This window comes from Xiphophorus hellerii, chromosome 5 (assembly GCF_003331165.1).
Source record: "Xiphophorus hellerii strain 12219 chromosome 5, Xiphophorus_hellerii-4.1, whole genome shotgun sequence".
Classification (NCBI taxonomy): domain Eukaryota; kingdom Metazoa; phylum Chordata; class Actinopteri; order Cyprinodontiformes; family Poeciliidae; genus Xiphophorus; species Xiphophorus hellerii.
This window is the reverse complement of record NC_045676.1, coordinates 3,421,341-3,436,714: the sequence shown is the minus strand read 5'-3', so window position 1 is coordinate 3,436,714 and position 15,374 is coordinate 3,421,341. Positions and strand designations below refer to the sequence as shown.

Genomic DNA, 15,374 nt, shown 5'->3' with positions numbered 1-15,374 from the left:
ACAATTTTCAGTCAGTGTCTAATACAGCTGACACATTTTTTTATATTTAATGTTTGTTGGATGGATGGATGGATGGATGTTATGTAAAGGTGGTTGGCCATCTTGATACAAGAGAAAACTCATCAGATGTCTCAGCCATCAAAACAAAATATTTAATTTTTTGCTTGTTTGGTCCTTACAGAAGTGGATTGGCTTTATTTTTTGGGTCATTGACCTGCTACATAACTCACACCAAAACGTGTGACTGAGCATGAGGTGGATTTATAACCCTTTCCCAATGGCTTTGTTTTCCATCTGCTCTTAAATATCTTTAGATCAATGTATAATGTGTAATTCTTGAGATTTTTTGCCTACTTCATGTTGTCAGACAAGATCTGTTAAAAGCGATTTGTTGATTGTACAGCAGGGATGCAAGCTTTCGATTAACGAGTTAATCTAAAGTTAATTGATCTTATAGAAATCTATTGTTAAAGGTGGGGTAAGCAGAAAACATTGGACGGATATTTTAATAAATATTTTGAAGTGATCTAGTCAAAGTCCAGATTTAAACCCAACTGAAATGGGTTGACTGAATGGAATGACCTTACAACATGCTGTTCAAGCTCAAAACCATTTAATGTGACTAAATAGAAAATAATTTGTATCTACTCAGGTTATCTCTGCATCATATTACATTATATCTCTGCATTTACTTGAAACATCTAAGTGCCACAAGAAAGCAAAAGTAGATGAAAAACTGCAGGGAATGGCACAAATACTTCTTCACGGCAGTGGAAGCTTTTGTGGTGCTGGGATTTGAAGTCTGGTTTCAGTGACCCAGTTAGCTTCTCAAACCCACAGGCTTCCTCAGTGCATGCAGAACCTCACAGGAACCCCTGCAGACTCTACAGCTCTCACAGGGAAGCCATTACGATTATCAAGATCATCACCTGAATAAAACACATCCACTCACACATAGAACATTCATGGCATTTCATGGACATTTGTCATTGGGATGATTCATAATAAATACAGATCACATATAATATAGAAGCTAGTTAGGGGAAGCTGGTGAGGAAAGTGATGTCATTTCTGTTCACAATCCAGAGCTGCTCTGAGGATTTCTGGTGGAAGGAATTTATGTTAAATTGTCTTTGAATATCTTCATTTGACTCCATTGTGTTTCCCACCATCTGCATTCATTTTGCTTTCATCCCTAAGCCTTTCTTTCTCCCACCGCCTCCTCTACAAACTTGCAATCCCCATTTCTCTTTGTCTCAGACACCTAATTTTCTCTCCTCAACAATTAAAGCACAACAAAGCACCCTGAGTCTGTAATTAAAGCTTCTCTCCTGCAGAATGTGTTTTTTCTTCTGAAATGATCCTCGTCCTTTCTCAGCCCCGTATTGTATCAACCCGATAGCTGGTATTGCGGTACGTCCTTCTGATGGCCGCACTGTTCCCACAGGATTATGTGGCCTACATTTGTTTGCGGTGCAGTCTTGGCCTGTGCGACTGTGTACACGTATCAAACACTTCCAGTTTGCTGCTGCAAACCCCTTTGTCTCCCCTCCAACGTGCTAACATAGTTTTAGTCGGCTTCCTCTGCCTCCATCCTCAGATGTAAATCCATATTGCAAATCAATATTGACTTTTAACTAAGATCCGAATATTTAACCTTTCTAACAGGCCATGTGTGTGCAGCTGTGAAAAAAGCATCCAGAACAGTTTGTGCACAGAAAAGGGTCACCTTCACAGTTTGATGACTTCATAGCTTCATTATGCTGAACAGATGAACCTGTACCATGTACCCTCCTAGGTGAAGCAAGAAGATCCAAAACAAACACGAATAGAGGAGAAACAGAAAGGAAAGGGAACCAAGACAGACAGAAGCACACGAATGTAGCCTATCAACATTTAATCCCTGTAATAATGAGTTCTGGAGATATCTTTCTGTTCAAAGAATCATCTTTTTCACTGACTTCAGCTGCTTGATAAGCAGCTTTTGTCACATCGGTGCTCTTTTCAGAACTTCGACAATGTAGTCCAAATCATGGAGAAAATGCATTAATTAGAGACAGATTGCTGCTTCAGATCCTTTCTCAGCAGAAGAGAGTCCAATTATTATTATGGGAAAAAAACAGTCAAGTGTTTTTGAATGGACATTCAATTAAGTATGAAGGTCCCCTGCTCTCACCCCGGCACTTTTGTCAAACTAAAGCCTGTGCGTCTCTGTGAAATCTCTGAAACGGAGGATACTCAAGGGAGTCCACATTACAATAAAGACATCTTCAACTCTATTCATTCTGTGCTGCTAGACTATGCAAATGGTGGTCATGGAAATAGAAATCATAGAAGTGATACTTTTAAAAATCCAAAGGCATGTACACCTATGCCTTTGGACACCTGTGGCAAGTCCTCTTTTTACCCACTAAAGGGTTGGAACAATGAAACTGCACACATAGTGAAGATACAAAGAAGTGAAGAACAGGGAGCTGAGAGTTATAAATCCTGCTGAGAAATGTCTTATTTTGGTCCCTTCCATTGATAATAATGATGTTACAATAATTTCTGTTTTAAACTACTTGGTTTTATTTCATGCTTGTATTCAGTATTAATCTTTCTTTTGTTTGATTTCTGTCTCAAAATTACTTAGATCTTGTATGAATAGTGCTGTACTAATAAAATCTGCTTGAGAAAATTATTGCAAATATTGCACATATAATTGTAGGGATGTTAGCCCTGTTGATGTGAACGCTGTAAAAGAGAAATTGGTCAGAAAACAGTATAATTGTTTCACATTTTCCTGTTTGATAGTCAAAAGTTTCAAATTTAGCTTCAGAAATGCTTTAAATGATCATTTAATTGGACTCTTTTAGACAAATGTTCTTTGATCAACTACTGTTGTTTTAATTGTTTCCACAACAGTAAAAACTGGACGTGCAATTCATTGTACTTTTCTTCAAATAACTGAGAATTTGATGCATCGGCTGTAAACAGTAGCTCAATATTATGTAGGTGAAAGTGTTGACTCTAATCTGTTCTGTCAGCCAGCTCTCTTGAAGGTGTTGAAATAATCCACTGATTGGACCACTTAGGCCATCAACACTTATTACACTTCACTTCTGATACTGTTTGATTTATGGCTTGATCCCAATCTGTACACTCCCCAGCTGAGAGGCTCTAATACCCCATCTGAGCAGGCTCAAGGTTCATGGCTGTGGTCAAAGTACAGGTATGTTTCTCCTTGGATTGTTGTTAAGCCGGTGAATTTGTGAAGAAGGCTCAGTCTGGTGCATCTCCGTCACTGTGAGGAAAATGGATGTGGAGAAGGGGAAACGTCAGTCCAGGGCACTGAGCAACCTGGAGAAAATGTTGATGTTTCTCTTCATAACAATGACGTGTGTTTGCATCGGCCTCATTACCCTCTACTTTACAGAAAAGTCTGATCCCTCTGCTCAATCACAAGGTGAGTATTTTATCATCTGAAAATATGCTCATTTAGACGCAAGACAGTAGAGAAGGAACAAAAAGTTGTGGTGAAGCATTCAGAACTGAAAAAGTCAAGAACATGATGATTTGACTTTGGGACAATTAGACAAATTCTGCTGATTGCAAGAAAAGCAATATTATCACAACCAGGGAGCTCAGTGTTACATTAGCAGCTGCAGTAAAACGGCTAATATACTTTACTGCTTAGGAGGCAAAAAGGGGCCTTGAAGCCAAGTAAAACATGCATTTGTATGCAAAAGTTTAAAATTAATTTGTAGGTCATACTGCAACAAAGCAATGAAAATGATAGCTTAAAACAAAAGCAGAATGCATTAATCTACACTTGAATCAAATGCAGAAAAAGGAACAAAGAGAAAATATTATATGAACATATTTGTCCAAATAAGTTCTGAAAGATTGATTCATTTCTGAATAAAAACATTATAACTCATTAACACTTAAATGTGCTGTAAAGGTTTAAATGCTAGCCAAATTTTCCTGCTCTTGTGAGTTTAAGAAAGGCCTTCATGCTTTAATTTAGAGTTCTTATGCTTAACTGTAATTTGAAGGGAAAAGTTAGATAAGACAAAACCAAAGTAAAGAATTGAAAGAATCAACCCACTCGAACACGTCTGCTTCTCATAGCAGAGCATCACAACAGGACTAGAAAGTGCATAAGTTTTGGGTCGGAACAATAGTGGTTCTGTTTGCCCAGGTGCTCAATTCTGATTTTTTTTTTTTGTGAAATCAGATTTTTCATTTATTTATTTTTTTTATTCACACTTCCAAATATATGCGACTTGTATGTGATTTACTGTGTGAACTGCAAACAAACTAAAAATGTACCGCATGCGCAGCAGATGGCGCAATAAACAACGTCACATATTATAGAGCAAGCGCAGTGTTTTCCCAACAGTCATAAAAAAGTAGTGCTCAGTGTTTGCAGAAGTAAACGTGGATGCAAATGGTGGAGCATATCTTACGATTTTGAAGTTGTTGTCCGACCGGAGCCATCACATTAACACCTTAATCCTCGTTATCGTCCGCCATGGTTGTTGCTTTTCTCCCCGCTTGCGCATATCAGGGCGCAGAATAGTGACGTTTGTCGCGTATCAATGACGTTCAGTTCGGGTGAACGCGACCAGGCCATACCAAGTGTCCCGTTTGAAAAGATCAGATTCGTATCGGATTTAGGACCATATATCCAAGTAGCCTGGGTCGCATTAAAAAATTTGTGTTGTTCAGACTGTCATAAAAATATCAGATAAAAGTCGTATTAAGGCAAAAAAAAAAAAAAAAAAAAAGTATTTGGGCCATTTCTGGCTGCAGTGTGAACATAGCCAACGTGTCATTTGCTTCACCACATCAGGGGTGAAGAACATGAGAGGAAACGGAACTGTTGCGTAGACATTCTTAATCTACTTCAAAATAAGAGCATGAATATAAGCGTCTAACTTCTTATGAGTCGATAACCAAAACTTCAATACAAATGTTGATATTTCCTCAACTGAAAGTTTAAGAAACAGCCAGGTAAGTGAATGCTTTAGCATTTATTTGGACAATGTTTTCAGGGTAAGGTAAGTGTGCTAAATGAAAAATTAGCATATTATCACCGCTGGTCACAGGTTTACCTGCTACTAGGCACTGTAATTTGTTGAATCAGTTTGCTACAAACTTTTTGGATGTAGACTAATGTCCAAATAAAACAGACAAATTAATTAGGTACTTATTTTTATGTGACAAAAGCCATGGGCAATCTTACAGCAACAAGCCACCTCCCAGTGTAGTTATTGCTAAACACAGATGTCATCCAGACTCCATGACAGAAGTAGATCACAGTTTATTATCACCTGGGGAATCTCACTTTTTCTTTAGTTAATCTTAGTACAATGGAGTACATTTTATCCATTTGTAACATAATTTTTCCTCAGCTGCAAAGTTATTTGTGCAGAAAATCAGCATTCTATTTTTAACGTGGCTGCTAATATTTCAACAACTGAAATCAATAAAAATGTTTGTAGTTTAGAGTAAAAATAATCCTCTTAATGTAACATAATGAATATTCTAAAGCTTACAAATCAATGAAGCTGGAGCCATATTGCTTCCTAAAGCTGCTCTCTGCTGCACTGCCAAAATTCAACATTTGTCTTTGATGTCCATGGCCACACTCAGGGTGTGGAGGTCCGCAGGAGATGACTGGTGAGTCGGGCACCTTCACCAGCTGGAACTACCCCAGCAGCTACGACAACGGCGTAAGCTGCACATGGAGCATCACTGTGGACCCTGATAAGGTCAGAGCCACTCGTCCAAGAAAATCCAAAAGAAAAACTGTTACAGCCAAAGAAAATATGACATGGAGTTACAGTAAAAGCCTTCAGTCATGCATCCTTTCTTCTCATTATGAGTGGCTGTATGTATAATTTTGACCCTCTGTTAAATACAAAAAATCTGCACTTTGTATACTAATTTCTAGACCTATCGCAGTAAGCAATAAGTCAATTAATGATAAATGAAAACAAGCTCAATAATTTCCATGATTTATCGCTTTTTTCTTTTCTCTTTCTCTTTCTACCAAAACTGGATGACAAAAGTCTTCAGGCTTTGGTCTCAATGAAGCCTTTTCTTGAAGGATAATTGTCTTTACAGAGACTTCATAATACAATTTATTTAATGTTTCTGTTGTTTTGAATATTTGAAATGTCTTCCAGTTCCACTGTTAAATGTTCATTAGAATTTAAATTCGATTGACATTTCAGAATGTGTCCTCGCATTGCTGTACCATTATTTTACTTGAAAATGGTCTCAAAACAATAACATTATTGTTATTATTATTATTTATCGCGACAACTTCTGGGACAGTTTGTCATCCAACAAAATTTGTTAACGTTTCTTGATTTTAGCAATCATTGCAGTTGTGTGCTGTAAAATCCCTGCATGGCTTAAACAAATCGTTCAGACTCCAAATAATAAAATTTGTTCAAACTTCAGACTGGCTGTAATCTCTGTTTAACCAGACTTCCATGTGTCTGGTTCCTGATCAACAATGTTTTCATAACTTGGTGTTATGAAAACTGTGTAGTGTGGAGCTGAGCTGCAGAGGACAGCTGGTCCAAATGCAATGACAGCATCATCAACAGATGGCTGCCTGGTCCGGTTCATATTCCGCAGCAATCCTCTGCAGACCCGCTGGACAAAATAAAATCCTTCATTCCCCGCTCTTCACCATCACTGCTTCCCGTTCACTGTGGTGGCTCTTCCCTGTGTCTCTGTATTTCTCTATATTTTCACTGTTAAACATAAATGTTACTCTCAGAGGCATATTTTCTTCCTCACATTTCCCACTGCCTGCTCACTCTGGCGCGTTCTGTCAGTAAACAGGTTTATCAGATGCAGAGAAATAAGGGGGAGGAAACACTTTGCTTGTTTGTGCTGCAGGTGATTCATCTGTGGTTTGAGGAGTTTGCTTTGGAGGAGACTCAGCTCTGCACAGGAGATTTGGTCACACTGCAAGACACACTGGGAAGCATCGGTGAATATATATCATAGGGTTACAAGGAAATTATTTTTTAAATAAATTGGAGCTTACATTCTTATTGTTAATCCAGCCTATTAAAAGTAAGGATAAAGGCTCTACATAGCTAAATATACAGTTCACAAATTGCATATCTAGCTTCAAACTAAATGATTACATTGGAATTAAATATTTAGTTTGTAAACTGAACATTTAGCTCAGAAATGTAGCTTTAATCTAAATATTAGCTTTCTAGCTAGATATTTATTTTGAAGGTAAATATTTAATTAGCAAACTAATATCTAATTGTTTAGGTTCAAACTAAATTTTACCCAAAATATTTAGTTTCTAAACTGACTATTTAGTTCACAAGCTAAAAATTTAGCTTCAACCTAAATATTAGCTTTCAAACTGAATATTTATTTTGAGACTAAATGTTTAGTTAGCAAGCTAAATATTTAGCCTCAAATGGTTTGATTACTAACTCTGTAGTTTGGAGTTAAATATTTAGCTAGCAAGCTAAATAGATAGCCTCAACTAAATATTTAGCTTTAAATTAATTGTTAGCTTCCTAGCTGAATATTTAGTTTGAAATATGGCAAAGAAGCTTTTAGCTAAATATTTATTTTCTAATTTAGCTCACAAACTAAAAATGTAACTTAAAATATTAGCTCCCTGGCTAAGTATTTATTTAAAACAAAAATATTTTTAGCAATATTTTAGACTGAAATCTTTTAGACTGAAATCATAAGGTCACCAAACATCTCAAATATTATTAATCATTTCTGTGATAAATGATAAGTTGAACAGTATCTGTTATAAATCAATGTAAAAACAATATTGAGAAGTTCAAATAAAAAGACACACACTTTCTCCATCTGCTGAATGTGTTGTGTCTTTTCTGCAGGTAAATACTGTGGCTACACCAAACCCAAGCCTTTGGTGACTCTTTCAAACCACCTGACTGTCTTCTTTGACACTAATGATAGGAAAACAGACCAAGGATTTAAAGCTCACTACAAAGCTGTGACTCCAGAGTTTGCATCGGGTAAGTCAAGTTTTATTGCCGCTGCATTTATTCGGTGAATATAAAAAAAAAGTCACACGTGAAGATGGTGGCGTTATATCTGAGTGACGATCATAGAAAAAGGTTGATTTTGCATTTGGTGAACCATTTCTTTTATTATATCAAATTTCTCATTAAATCCACCAGATATTTATTAAAAATGTTTAAAAAGAGGTCCACAGCATGACATATCCTCCACCATACTTTACAGTGAAATGCTCTTCCATATTTTCACTCTTTGTTTTCACCAGACACATCTGGAGTGTCTGTTGCCAAACGCTAAATATTTATCTCATCTGACAAAAGCATGTGTTTCTAGTTTAGGTCAGTGGCATTTATTATGACGGTAGGACAGAAAAGATATTTTCTCATTATGCTTCCAAACCAACTAGGTTACATATAATTATCATGTAATTTTTGTGGCAAGTCCAAATGCCACGCCTTACTGCAATTTTCTAATAAGCTTTAGATGTACGTATTTTTCTTTCCCTGTTTCTGACATGGATGCTAAATAAACCTTGTTTCATCTACCCTTGTTTGACGCAGCTCTCATTGTTTGAAACATTTTGTTGCTATAACTGTAGATGGGTGAGTTTAGGTGAGTAGGGGCCTTCTTTTCTGACTTATTATGATCAAAAACATCTGCCTAATGTAGCATCTGATAACACATTGGATCTCAAGGCCTCAATTTATGCTTGTAGCACGTTTCTAAAACAGCTTTTCACTGAAAGAGACCAAAATGTAAAAGTATGGCTGTCTAACCGTGCTTATATACTGTCAAAGCTAGAGACTGCATATTATATAAAGAGTGTGCCTGCAGAGAAGACTGTGCTATACATAGCTGGAGCTGTAGAGGAAACAAACCATTAGATGGGAAGCTGTGCGTTACAGTACTGATCTATAACCCAGTGAAGATCTTTATGGATTGCTAAAATACGCTAGTACTTAAAACCTCTACTAAAAATGCTTGTAACTGCATATTTTATTCAGTTTAAACACCAAAAATACTTTAATACGCGTTAATGAACACAGTGGAAAGCACCTTGGGATACTCCAGAAGCTAACATCTGCAGTCTTCCTTATTTCTGCTCTTGGGGATTCAGGCAATCAGCGGCAAGGAAAACTAATGGCATTGCTAGCCATTAGCTTGTCAAGTAGCATTGCAGCTAAGTATTTCAGTCGCCTAGCCACATTTTCTTTTGAATATTTTAGATATGGTCAGTAAATATCTGACCATTCCAAAATTTTGGAATTACATTCCACAAAAAAAAATGTAAAAAAAGGTAGGGGTCCATTGCATAAAAAAACACTGTGTGGTCAAAGTTCCTGGAATAATATTCTCTACATTTTGACTCTTTCTGAATTGTGTGCAATGATTGATATTTATTTAGATTAGTCTTTGTCTTTTGCTGGAATATTTCACATAGGCAATTTTAAAGGTGACAAATCTCCATTTTAATCAATTTCAGTAACTTGACTGCATTCTCTATTGTCTTTCCAATTTAGATGAGTGGCTTACAGAAAATGGCCTCTGTCATGTCATTTTCCCCAGGAAAACAAGAAGTCTTAATAAAAAGTTACTTGGCTCACAAAAATGCTTTTATACCTTTACCTAATAGGAATTGTCTCACTGCTAATTTAGTAGAGTGCTATCATTTCCTAATATAAAATCTTTTCCCTAACCAATTAATGTACTGGCATTATACATTTTTTCCTTGTGGGATTATATTGCTGCAATAAAAGATTAATCTATTTTAAGGTCTTTAGCGCACCTTCACCAGAGGCTCTAACGGTCTGGAGGCTGCTGTGTGACAAAGTGTGGGGTGAAAACTGGGGTCATTACGGCCAAATGAATAAAAGGGTGGGGAACTGCATTAGGAGTTCGTACTGAGGGTGTCCTTGAGTTGTCAGCGCAGCTCAAGCGTCCTTCATTCCTGTTGCCAGAAATAGCCGGAGCCGGCGGTTTCCTCCAAGGTGATCAGGGGAATCTGATGACTCCGGGCTTCCCGGGACAAAACTATCCAAACGGAGCGCTGTACCAGGTACAAACACACTAAGCGCACAGCCACGGCTCACACTGGACACAAACATGCTTTTTTATGAAGCTCTCCAGGACGTCATTTGATGATGTACATTTATAGTATATACTGTATGTAATGTGACACTGAAAAACAACAAGTATTTAAAGTTGACCTATTATGTTTTCTTGAACAGGGAAGGGTTGGTCTATGGGGTCTACAAAACATGTACATTAAATTTTTTTTCTGCACACAATCCTTCTTAGATCATGATATTTTAAACCTGTCAGACTGAGCTGCTGTAGGGTGTCTTCTCACTTTAAAACCAAATAAGTTGCTGCTGGTCACGCCCCCCAACTCAACGTTTACACTCGCAATTAAAATGGCTACAAACAGATGTGCAATTATACAACCGTGCATCTTTGTAAAGCAGAAGCAGAGCCTCCAGCAGAACCAACAAGAACGCAGCAAGTGGTTTCTGAATAGTAAGCCAACAACAAAACACTTGTCCTTTCCAGCAGCCATTGCACAGTGCATACAGAGGTAGAACCAGCTGACCAGACTGCTGGAGCTCTGCTTGGGTTGCTAGGTAATAGGCAGTGTCTGCTAATTTATGATGTTACTTTCCTGAGGTTTTGTAACGGCTCATTTTCCAGACACCACAAAAACATTAACTTGTTACCAAAAATCAGCTGGATTGATTTTTTTTTTTCAAGCTCTCTTTTTAGAAGCAGTTGAGACTCAAATGGAAGTTCATGAACATGCAAAATGCTTAATAGGTCCCCTTTAAATCCAGAGTTTTTCAATCAGTAGGTCAGCTAAACGCTTTAAAGGTCCTGCAAATAAAAAAAATACACCCTTATCACGAGAGCATGCTCCACATCCTCAACCGTCCGTATGTCTAGTTCTTTTAGAATGAATGTGTGAATCTAATTAAAGTAAATCAGAGCCAGTCGGGATCCAAGTCATGCGGCGTTGCAGCAGCTTGACGGATCACCGTCTGTCCGAGCAGACGTGGAATCTCTAAAGGAATTATGTATGAGCTACAGTATGTCGAAAACGCTGCTCATGTTGTTGCCATGCCATCAAAAAGAACATGATGCCCATATCAATTTTCTAAATTAATCATTTAGCAGAATTTTTAAACCCATTTTTAACTCTGCAGTTTCAGCTCACACTTTTATTTCCCAGCGTATTATTATCGATGAATATGTGTGTTTGCTTGTTTTTTTGTTTGGATCAGTGGAGAATTACAGTGCCTGAGGGCGAGAGGGTCCGACTGACGTTTACCACCTTTGACCTCGTCCCAGATGTCTGTGGAGACTTTGTTCAGATTTATGATGGCCACAAGGCCGGATCTGCTTTGGTTGGTAAGTCAGTGAGCAAATAGAGAGGCACTGATCTGATATTAGTATCCGTATTGGTTCGGATATTGAAAAAAATTCTAGATCAGTGACAATGAGCCCTATCTATAAGGGCAGATCTATTCAGTCTAATTCTATGCTTTGTGGTCTGAGTGACATCATGCGTTATTATTTATTTTACATTGTATTTAAAATTCCTAATTGGACTTTCTGAACCATTTGAAAGGTTTGTTGCGGTTTGTTTTACATGTTTGACCAAGATAGTCAACCTATTTATCAGTTTCTTTAATATTTATTTTACATTGGCTGTTACACTCCAAGCTGCACTACATGAACAAATTAAGGTTGTTTTTACATGTTTGACCAACCTTGTGAAGCTAGTGGTGTATTTTAGTGTGTTGCTCTGGTGCAGTTATCAAATTCAGAACATTTATGTCTCTGTTTAAAAAAAATAAATGTTTGGAGTCAATTCAGTGCCGTTTTTCTGTATCCAGTGGTTATTAGCTGATACTAAAAATTCAATTAAAATTAAAAAATACTTTTTTGATCACAAAGGGAAAGTAAATTAAACCTTAGATATTGTTATTGGTATCGAAAGCAAAAAAAGTGGATCGGTTTACCCCTTGGAAGAAACAGGAACAGCAATAATAAAATACCTGTAGAATACACCAATCTTATTCATTCAAAACTGTTTTTAAAGTTCAATGTGGTAGAACTGAGAGTCAACTTTAAACCCAATGAAATTACAAATTTCTGTGAATTTAACACAAAGTTTTACCCTCAGGTAAATTTTGTGGTGGGACTGTGCCGAAGCCAGTGGAGTCCAGTCGCAACACAATGGTTGTCCGCTTTAAATCTGACAACAGCTTGACTTCTAAGGGATTCCAGGCAACGTACACAAAGTCCAGTCTTCCGCCAGTTATCACTCCCACCACAACCAAGGCTCCGTCCACCACAAAAACTACTCCACCTCCCACAACGTCCGGTGAGTTTTCTCTTCAAATCTGGGTCACACCTTTCATTCCCGTTCCTCCTGTTTTTGATAAAAACGTTCTCTCATTGGAGTCCTGTCGACTCAAGGCTGAATATAGATGTAAACTCATTACAGGAAAGTTAAAATGAATTTTAAAATCAAGAATTAGGTTCAAGCTTTAAAGTCAATGTGGATTTTCTTACAAACTGGATCAAAATTATACCTACAGTTATATAGTTATATTAATATTTAACGTCTTTATGCTGTGAGTGTGTGAAACTAAAGTCAAATTTCTTGTTTGTGGGAACAAACTTGGCCAGTAAAAGCCGATTCCTCCGATAATATTTAACCACTCAAACCATCAAGATGTCAGTTTTAGGTAAGGTAAAAATATTTTGATTTACTGCTCATTTTTTTGTTATTTAATCCATGATCTGCAATGCGTTAGCATCACTGGCAGTGGCACAGTCCCACAGGTTAATGCTGCTGCCATCAAGCTTCTGGGAGTCTCTTGAACTTTTGGTGGTTTCTGGTTCGCTTCTCCAGCAGGTTCATTTCATCTGAGAGGGAGAATCCTGATTTTCTACCATAACTTTGTGAATTATTCAAAGTGGTTTGAATAATTTGTGATTATGTGGTGAAAAGATTTTCCCAGCTGGTATAAATCTACAATCCTCATTAGATTTTCACTGAGATCTCTGGTCTAATTATTGCTTAAATTGTGCTGTTATAAGAATATAAGGTAAAACATTTTTGACCCGGCAAAGAGAGATAACCAGCTGTAGTCGATTATGATCATCAAATATGAGCTAAAGGGGTTTAATTTTCTCCAGCACTGCTTATTATCAAATGATGAATTTATCTACAGATCTGTGTGTGAATTAGAGAAAATCTCCATCGGTAGTCAGAGTCACGGGTTTCTGGTAGTTTTCTGGTCTGGAATCTCTAAAGTTTGGCAACTAACTAATGAGCAGGAAGAGGAGCTTTTTTCATCCCTGCAGGTCTAGTATGAAGTAAAAACTTTAGTTTTCATCTTTTTGGTGAAGGAAATTTGAAGACTTATTACATTTTAAATGACAGGAGAAGCAGGGGAAACCTGCACAGAGCTGGGACGGCTGGGCTCTGCATAACTCTGAGTTGCATTGACAAGGTTTCTCTTTGCAGATGTCACTGTCAGTCTAACTTTTATATTTCCATTTTCTCTTTTTGACATTCTCTCTTCTGATACGTTTCTGATGTGCCGTTTCTCAGTGGTGCATTTTTTTTTGTTGTTGCTAGAAATAGTTTTACTCTTAACAGATGCTGCGGCACGCTTCATAAAAGATGATGAGGTTTCGAAGTTAAACCGACTGAGACTATCTTAGAATAACAGCTGAGAATCATGCATCGCTTTTTATGCTTGAAGCAGGAATAATTACAGAAGGCAGAATATGAATCCAGTGATCTAAAAGCTTTAATAGCTCGAGATAGTTTGACGTTTGGTTTCTTAATGTGAATTTTACATGCACTTTATAGACAAATAACTGTTTCTATTCCCATGGAAAGTACTCCTAAGTACGTGCTTATGTTTTGTTTGTGCTATTTTTTATTTTTAGCTGTATCACAATATTTGCGTTAACTTTGTAGGTACCTTGTTTTTCTTTTTCAGCAACTCTTTTGGCTTTTCCAGTAGAAGGTAGTCCTGCTTCAGTGTTTGGAGGTGTTTCTTTTGGGGAAGAAAAAAATAAGTACTTTTCTGAATGTGCTGAGTTGAATAAACATAAAGTAAAAAAGTTCAACTCAATTCATTTTAATATCCTATTTGCAAAATTTCATAAAAATGTAAGCATTTGAGAACTCACATAGAACCTCTAAGCTATGAGTAAAACAATGTGAACAACACATAACAAAAATAGCTCAAAATAGAAACACGGCCAAACATAAAAAATAAATATTTTCAACAGCAAGATACAAAAAAACCCTTAAAAAAGTTGATAGCAGCAATAGTTCAGGGATTGTACCCAGAATGGAGACACAGCTAAACAGAAAAAACACTGCGCCAGGAGTACTTTCTATAGGAAAGAAAACAAAGAGCATGTATGAATTAGGACAAAAATAACTCCATCAAAGATTTTCTTCCACAAAAGAAACACTGCTACACTGCTAAACATAGAGGAACTGAAAAAAGAAATACTTTCTATGGCAAAAGACAAAAAAATTGCCGAAAGTTGATAACAGGAATAGTTCAGGGATTTTACCCAGAATGGAGACACAGCTAAACAGAAAAAACTTCACCAAGAGTACTTTCAATAGGAAAGAAAACAATGTGTTTACATGGATAATGGCAAAAATAGCTCAAAGATTTTCTTCCATTAAAAGTACACTGCCAAACATAGAGGACCTGAAAAGGGAATACTTTCTATGGGAAAAGACTGAAAAAGTTGCCAAAATCTGCTCAAAGCAATAGTTGCTGAGAGTAGACACACAGTTAAGCAGGAAAAAACAAAGTGCATGTATGAATAATGGCAGAAATAGCTCAATCAATGGTTTCTTCCATTAAAGAAACACTGCCAAACACAGAGGCATTGAAGAAGGAATACCTTACATAGGAAGCTAAAGCAATAGTTCCAGAGGTGCTTTTTCCCAGAATAGAAACTCAATTAAACAGGAAAAACACTGAACCAGGAGTAATTTTTCTGAGAAACATAGGATCAACCTACCAATGCAGGTAATGGCAACAATATGATTTCAGAAAGTAAAAAAACACAAATATACACTGAGCCAAGAGGACTTACCATGAGAAAAAAAAACAACAAGTATATTTAAGGTTAAAGGAAGCAATTGCTTAATCAATAACTTAATTCAGAAAAATAGTAAAGCTGATCAAAGAGGCATTAAAACTGGATTCTTATTTATGGGGGAAAGAAATAAGAACTAATTCTGACCACACCAAAGTGGTAATGGCTTCTACTGCTACTATTATTATCATAAT

General features: G+C 36.9%; 1 protein-coding gene across 2 annotated transcripts in view; it reads left to right on the top strand.

The window, feature by feature from the left end:
• Window positions 1-3,194: 3,194 nt before the first annotated feature.
• LOC116719334 (ovochymase-2) overlaps window positions 3,195-15,374 on the top strand; it is a 30,557-nt gene continuing 18,377 nt past the window's right edge. The window contains exons 1-7 of one of the 2 annotated variants that reach the window (XM_032561826.1): window positions 3,195-3,448; window positions 5,644-5,762; window positions 6,907-7,000; window positions 7,890-8,030; window positions 9,993-10,090; window positions 11,310-11,436; window positions 12,215-12,415. In XM_032561826.1, the coding sequence (XP_032417717.1) occupies window positions 3,298-3,448; window positions 5,644-5,762; window positions 6,907-7,000; window positions 7,890-8,030; window positions 9,993-10,090; window positions 11,310-11,436; window positions 12,215-12,415 (931 nt within the window). In that variant the 5' untranslated portion in view covers window positions 3,195-3,297. Of the gene's footprint in view, window positions 3,449-4,904; window positions 5,002-5,643; window positions 5,763-6,906; window positions 7,001-7,889; window positions 8,031-9,992; window positions 10,091-11,309; window positions 11,437-12,214; window positions 12,416-15,374 lie in introns of those variants that run through there. The other variant, XM_032561827.1, reaches the window with a different exon arrangement.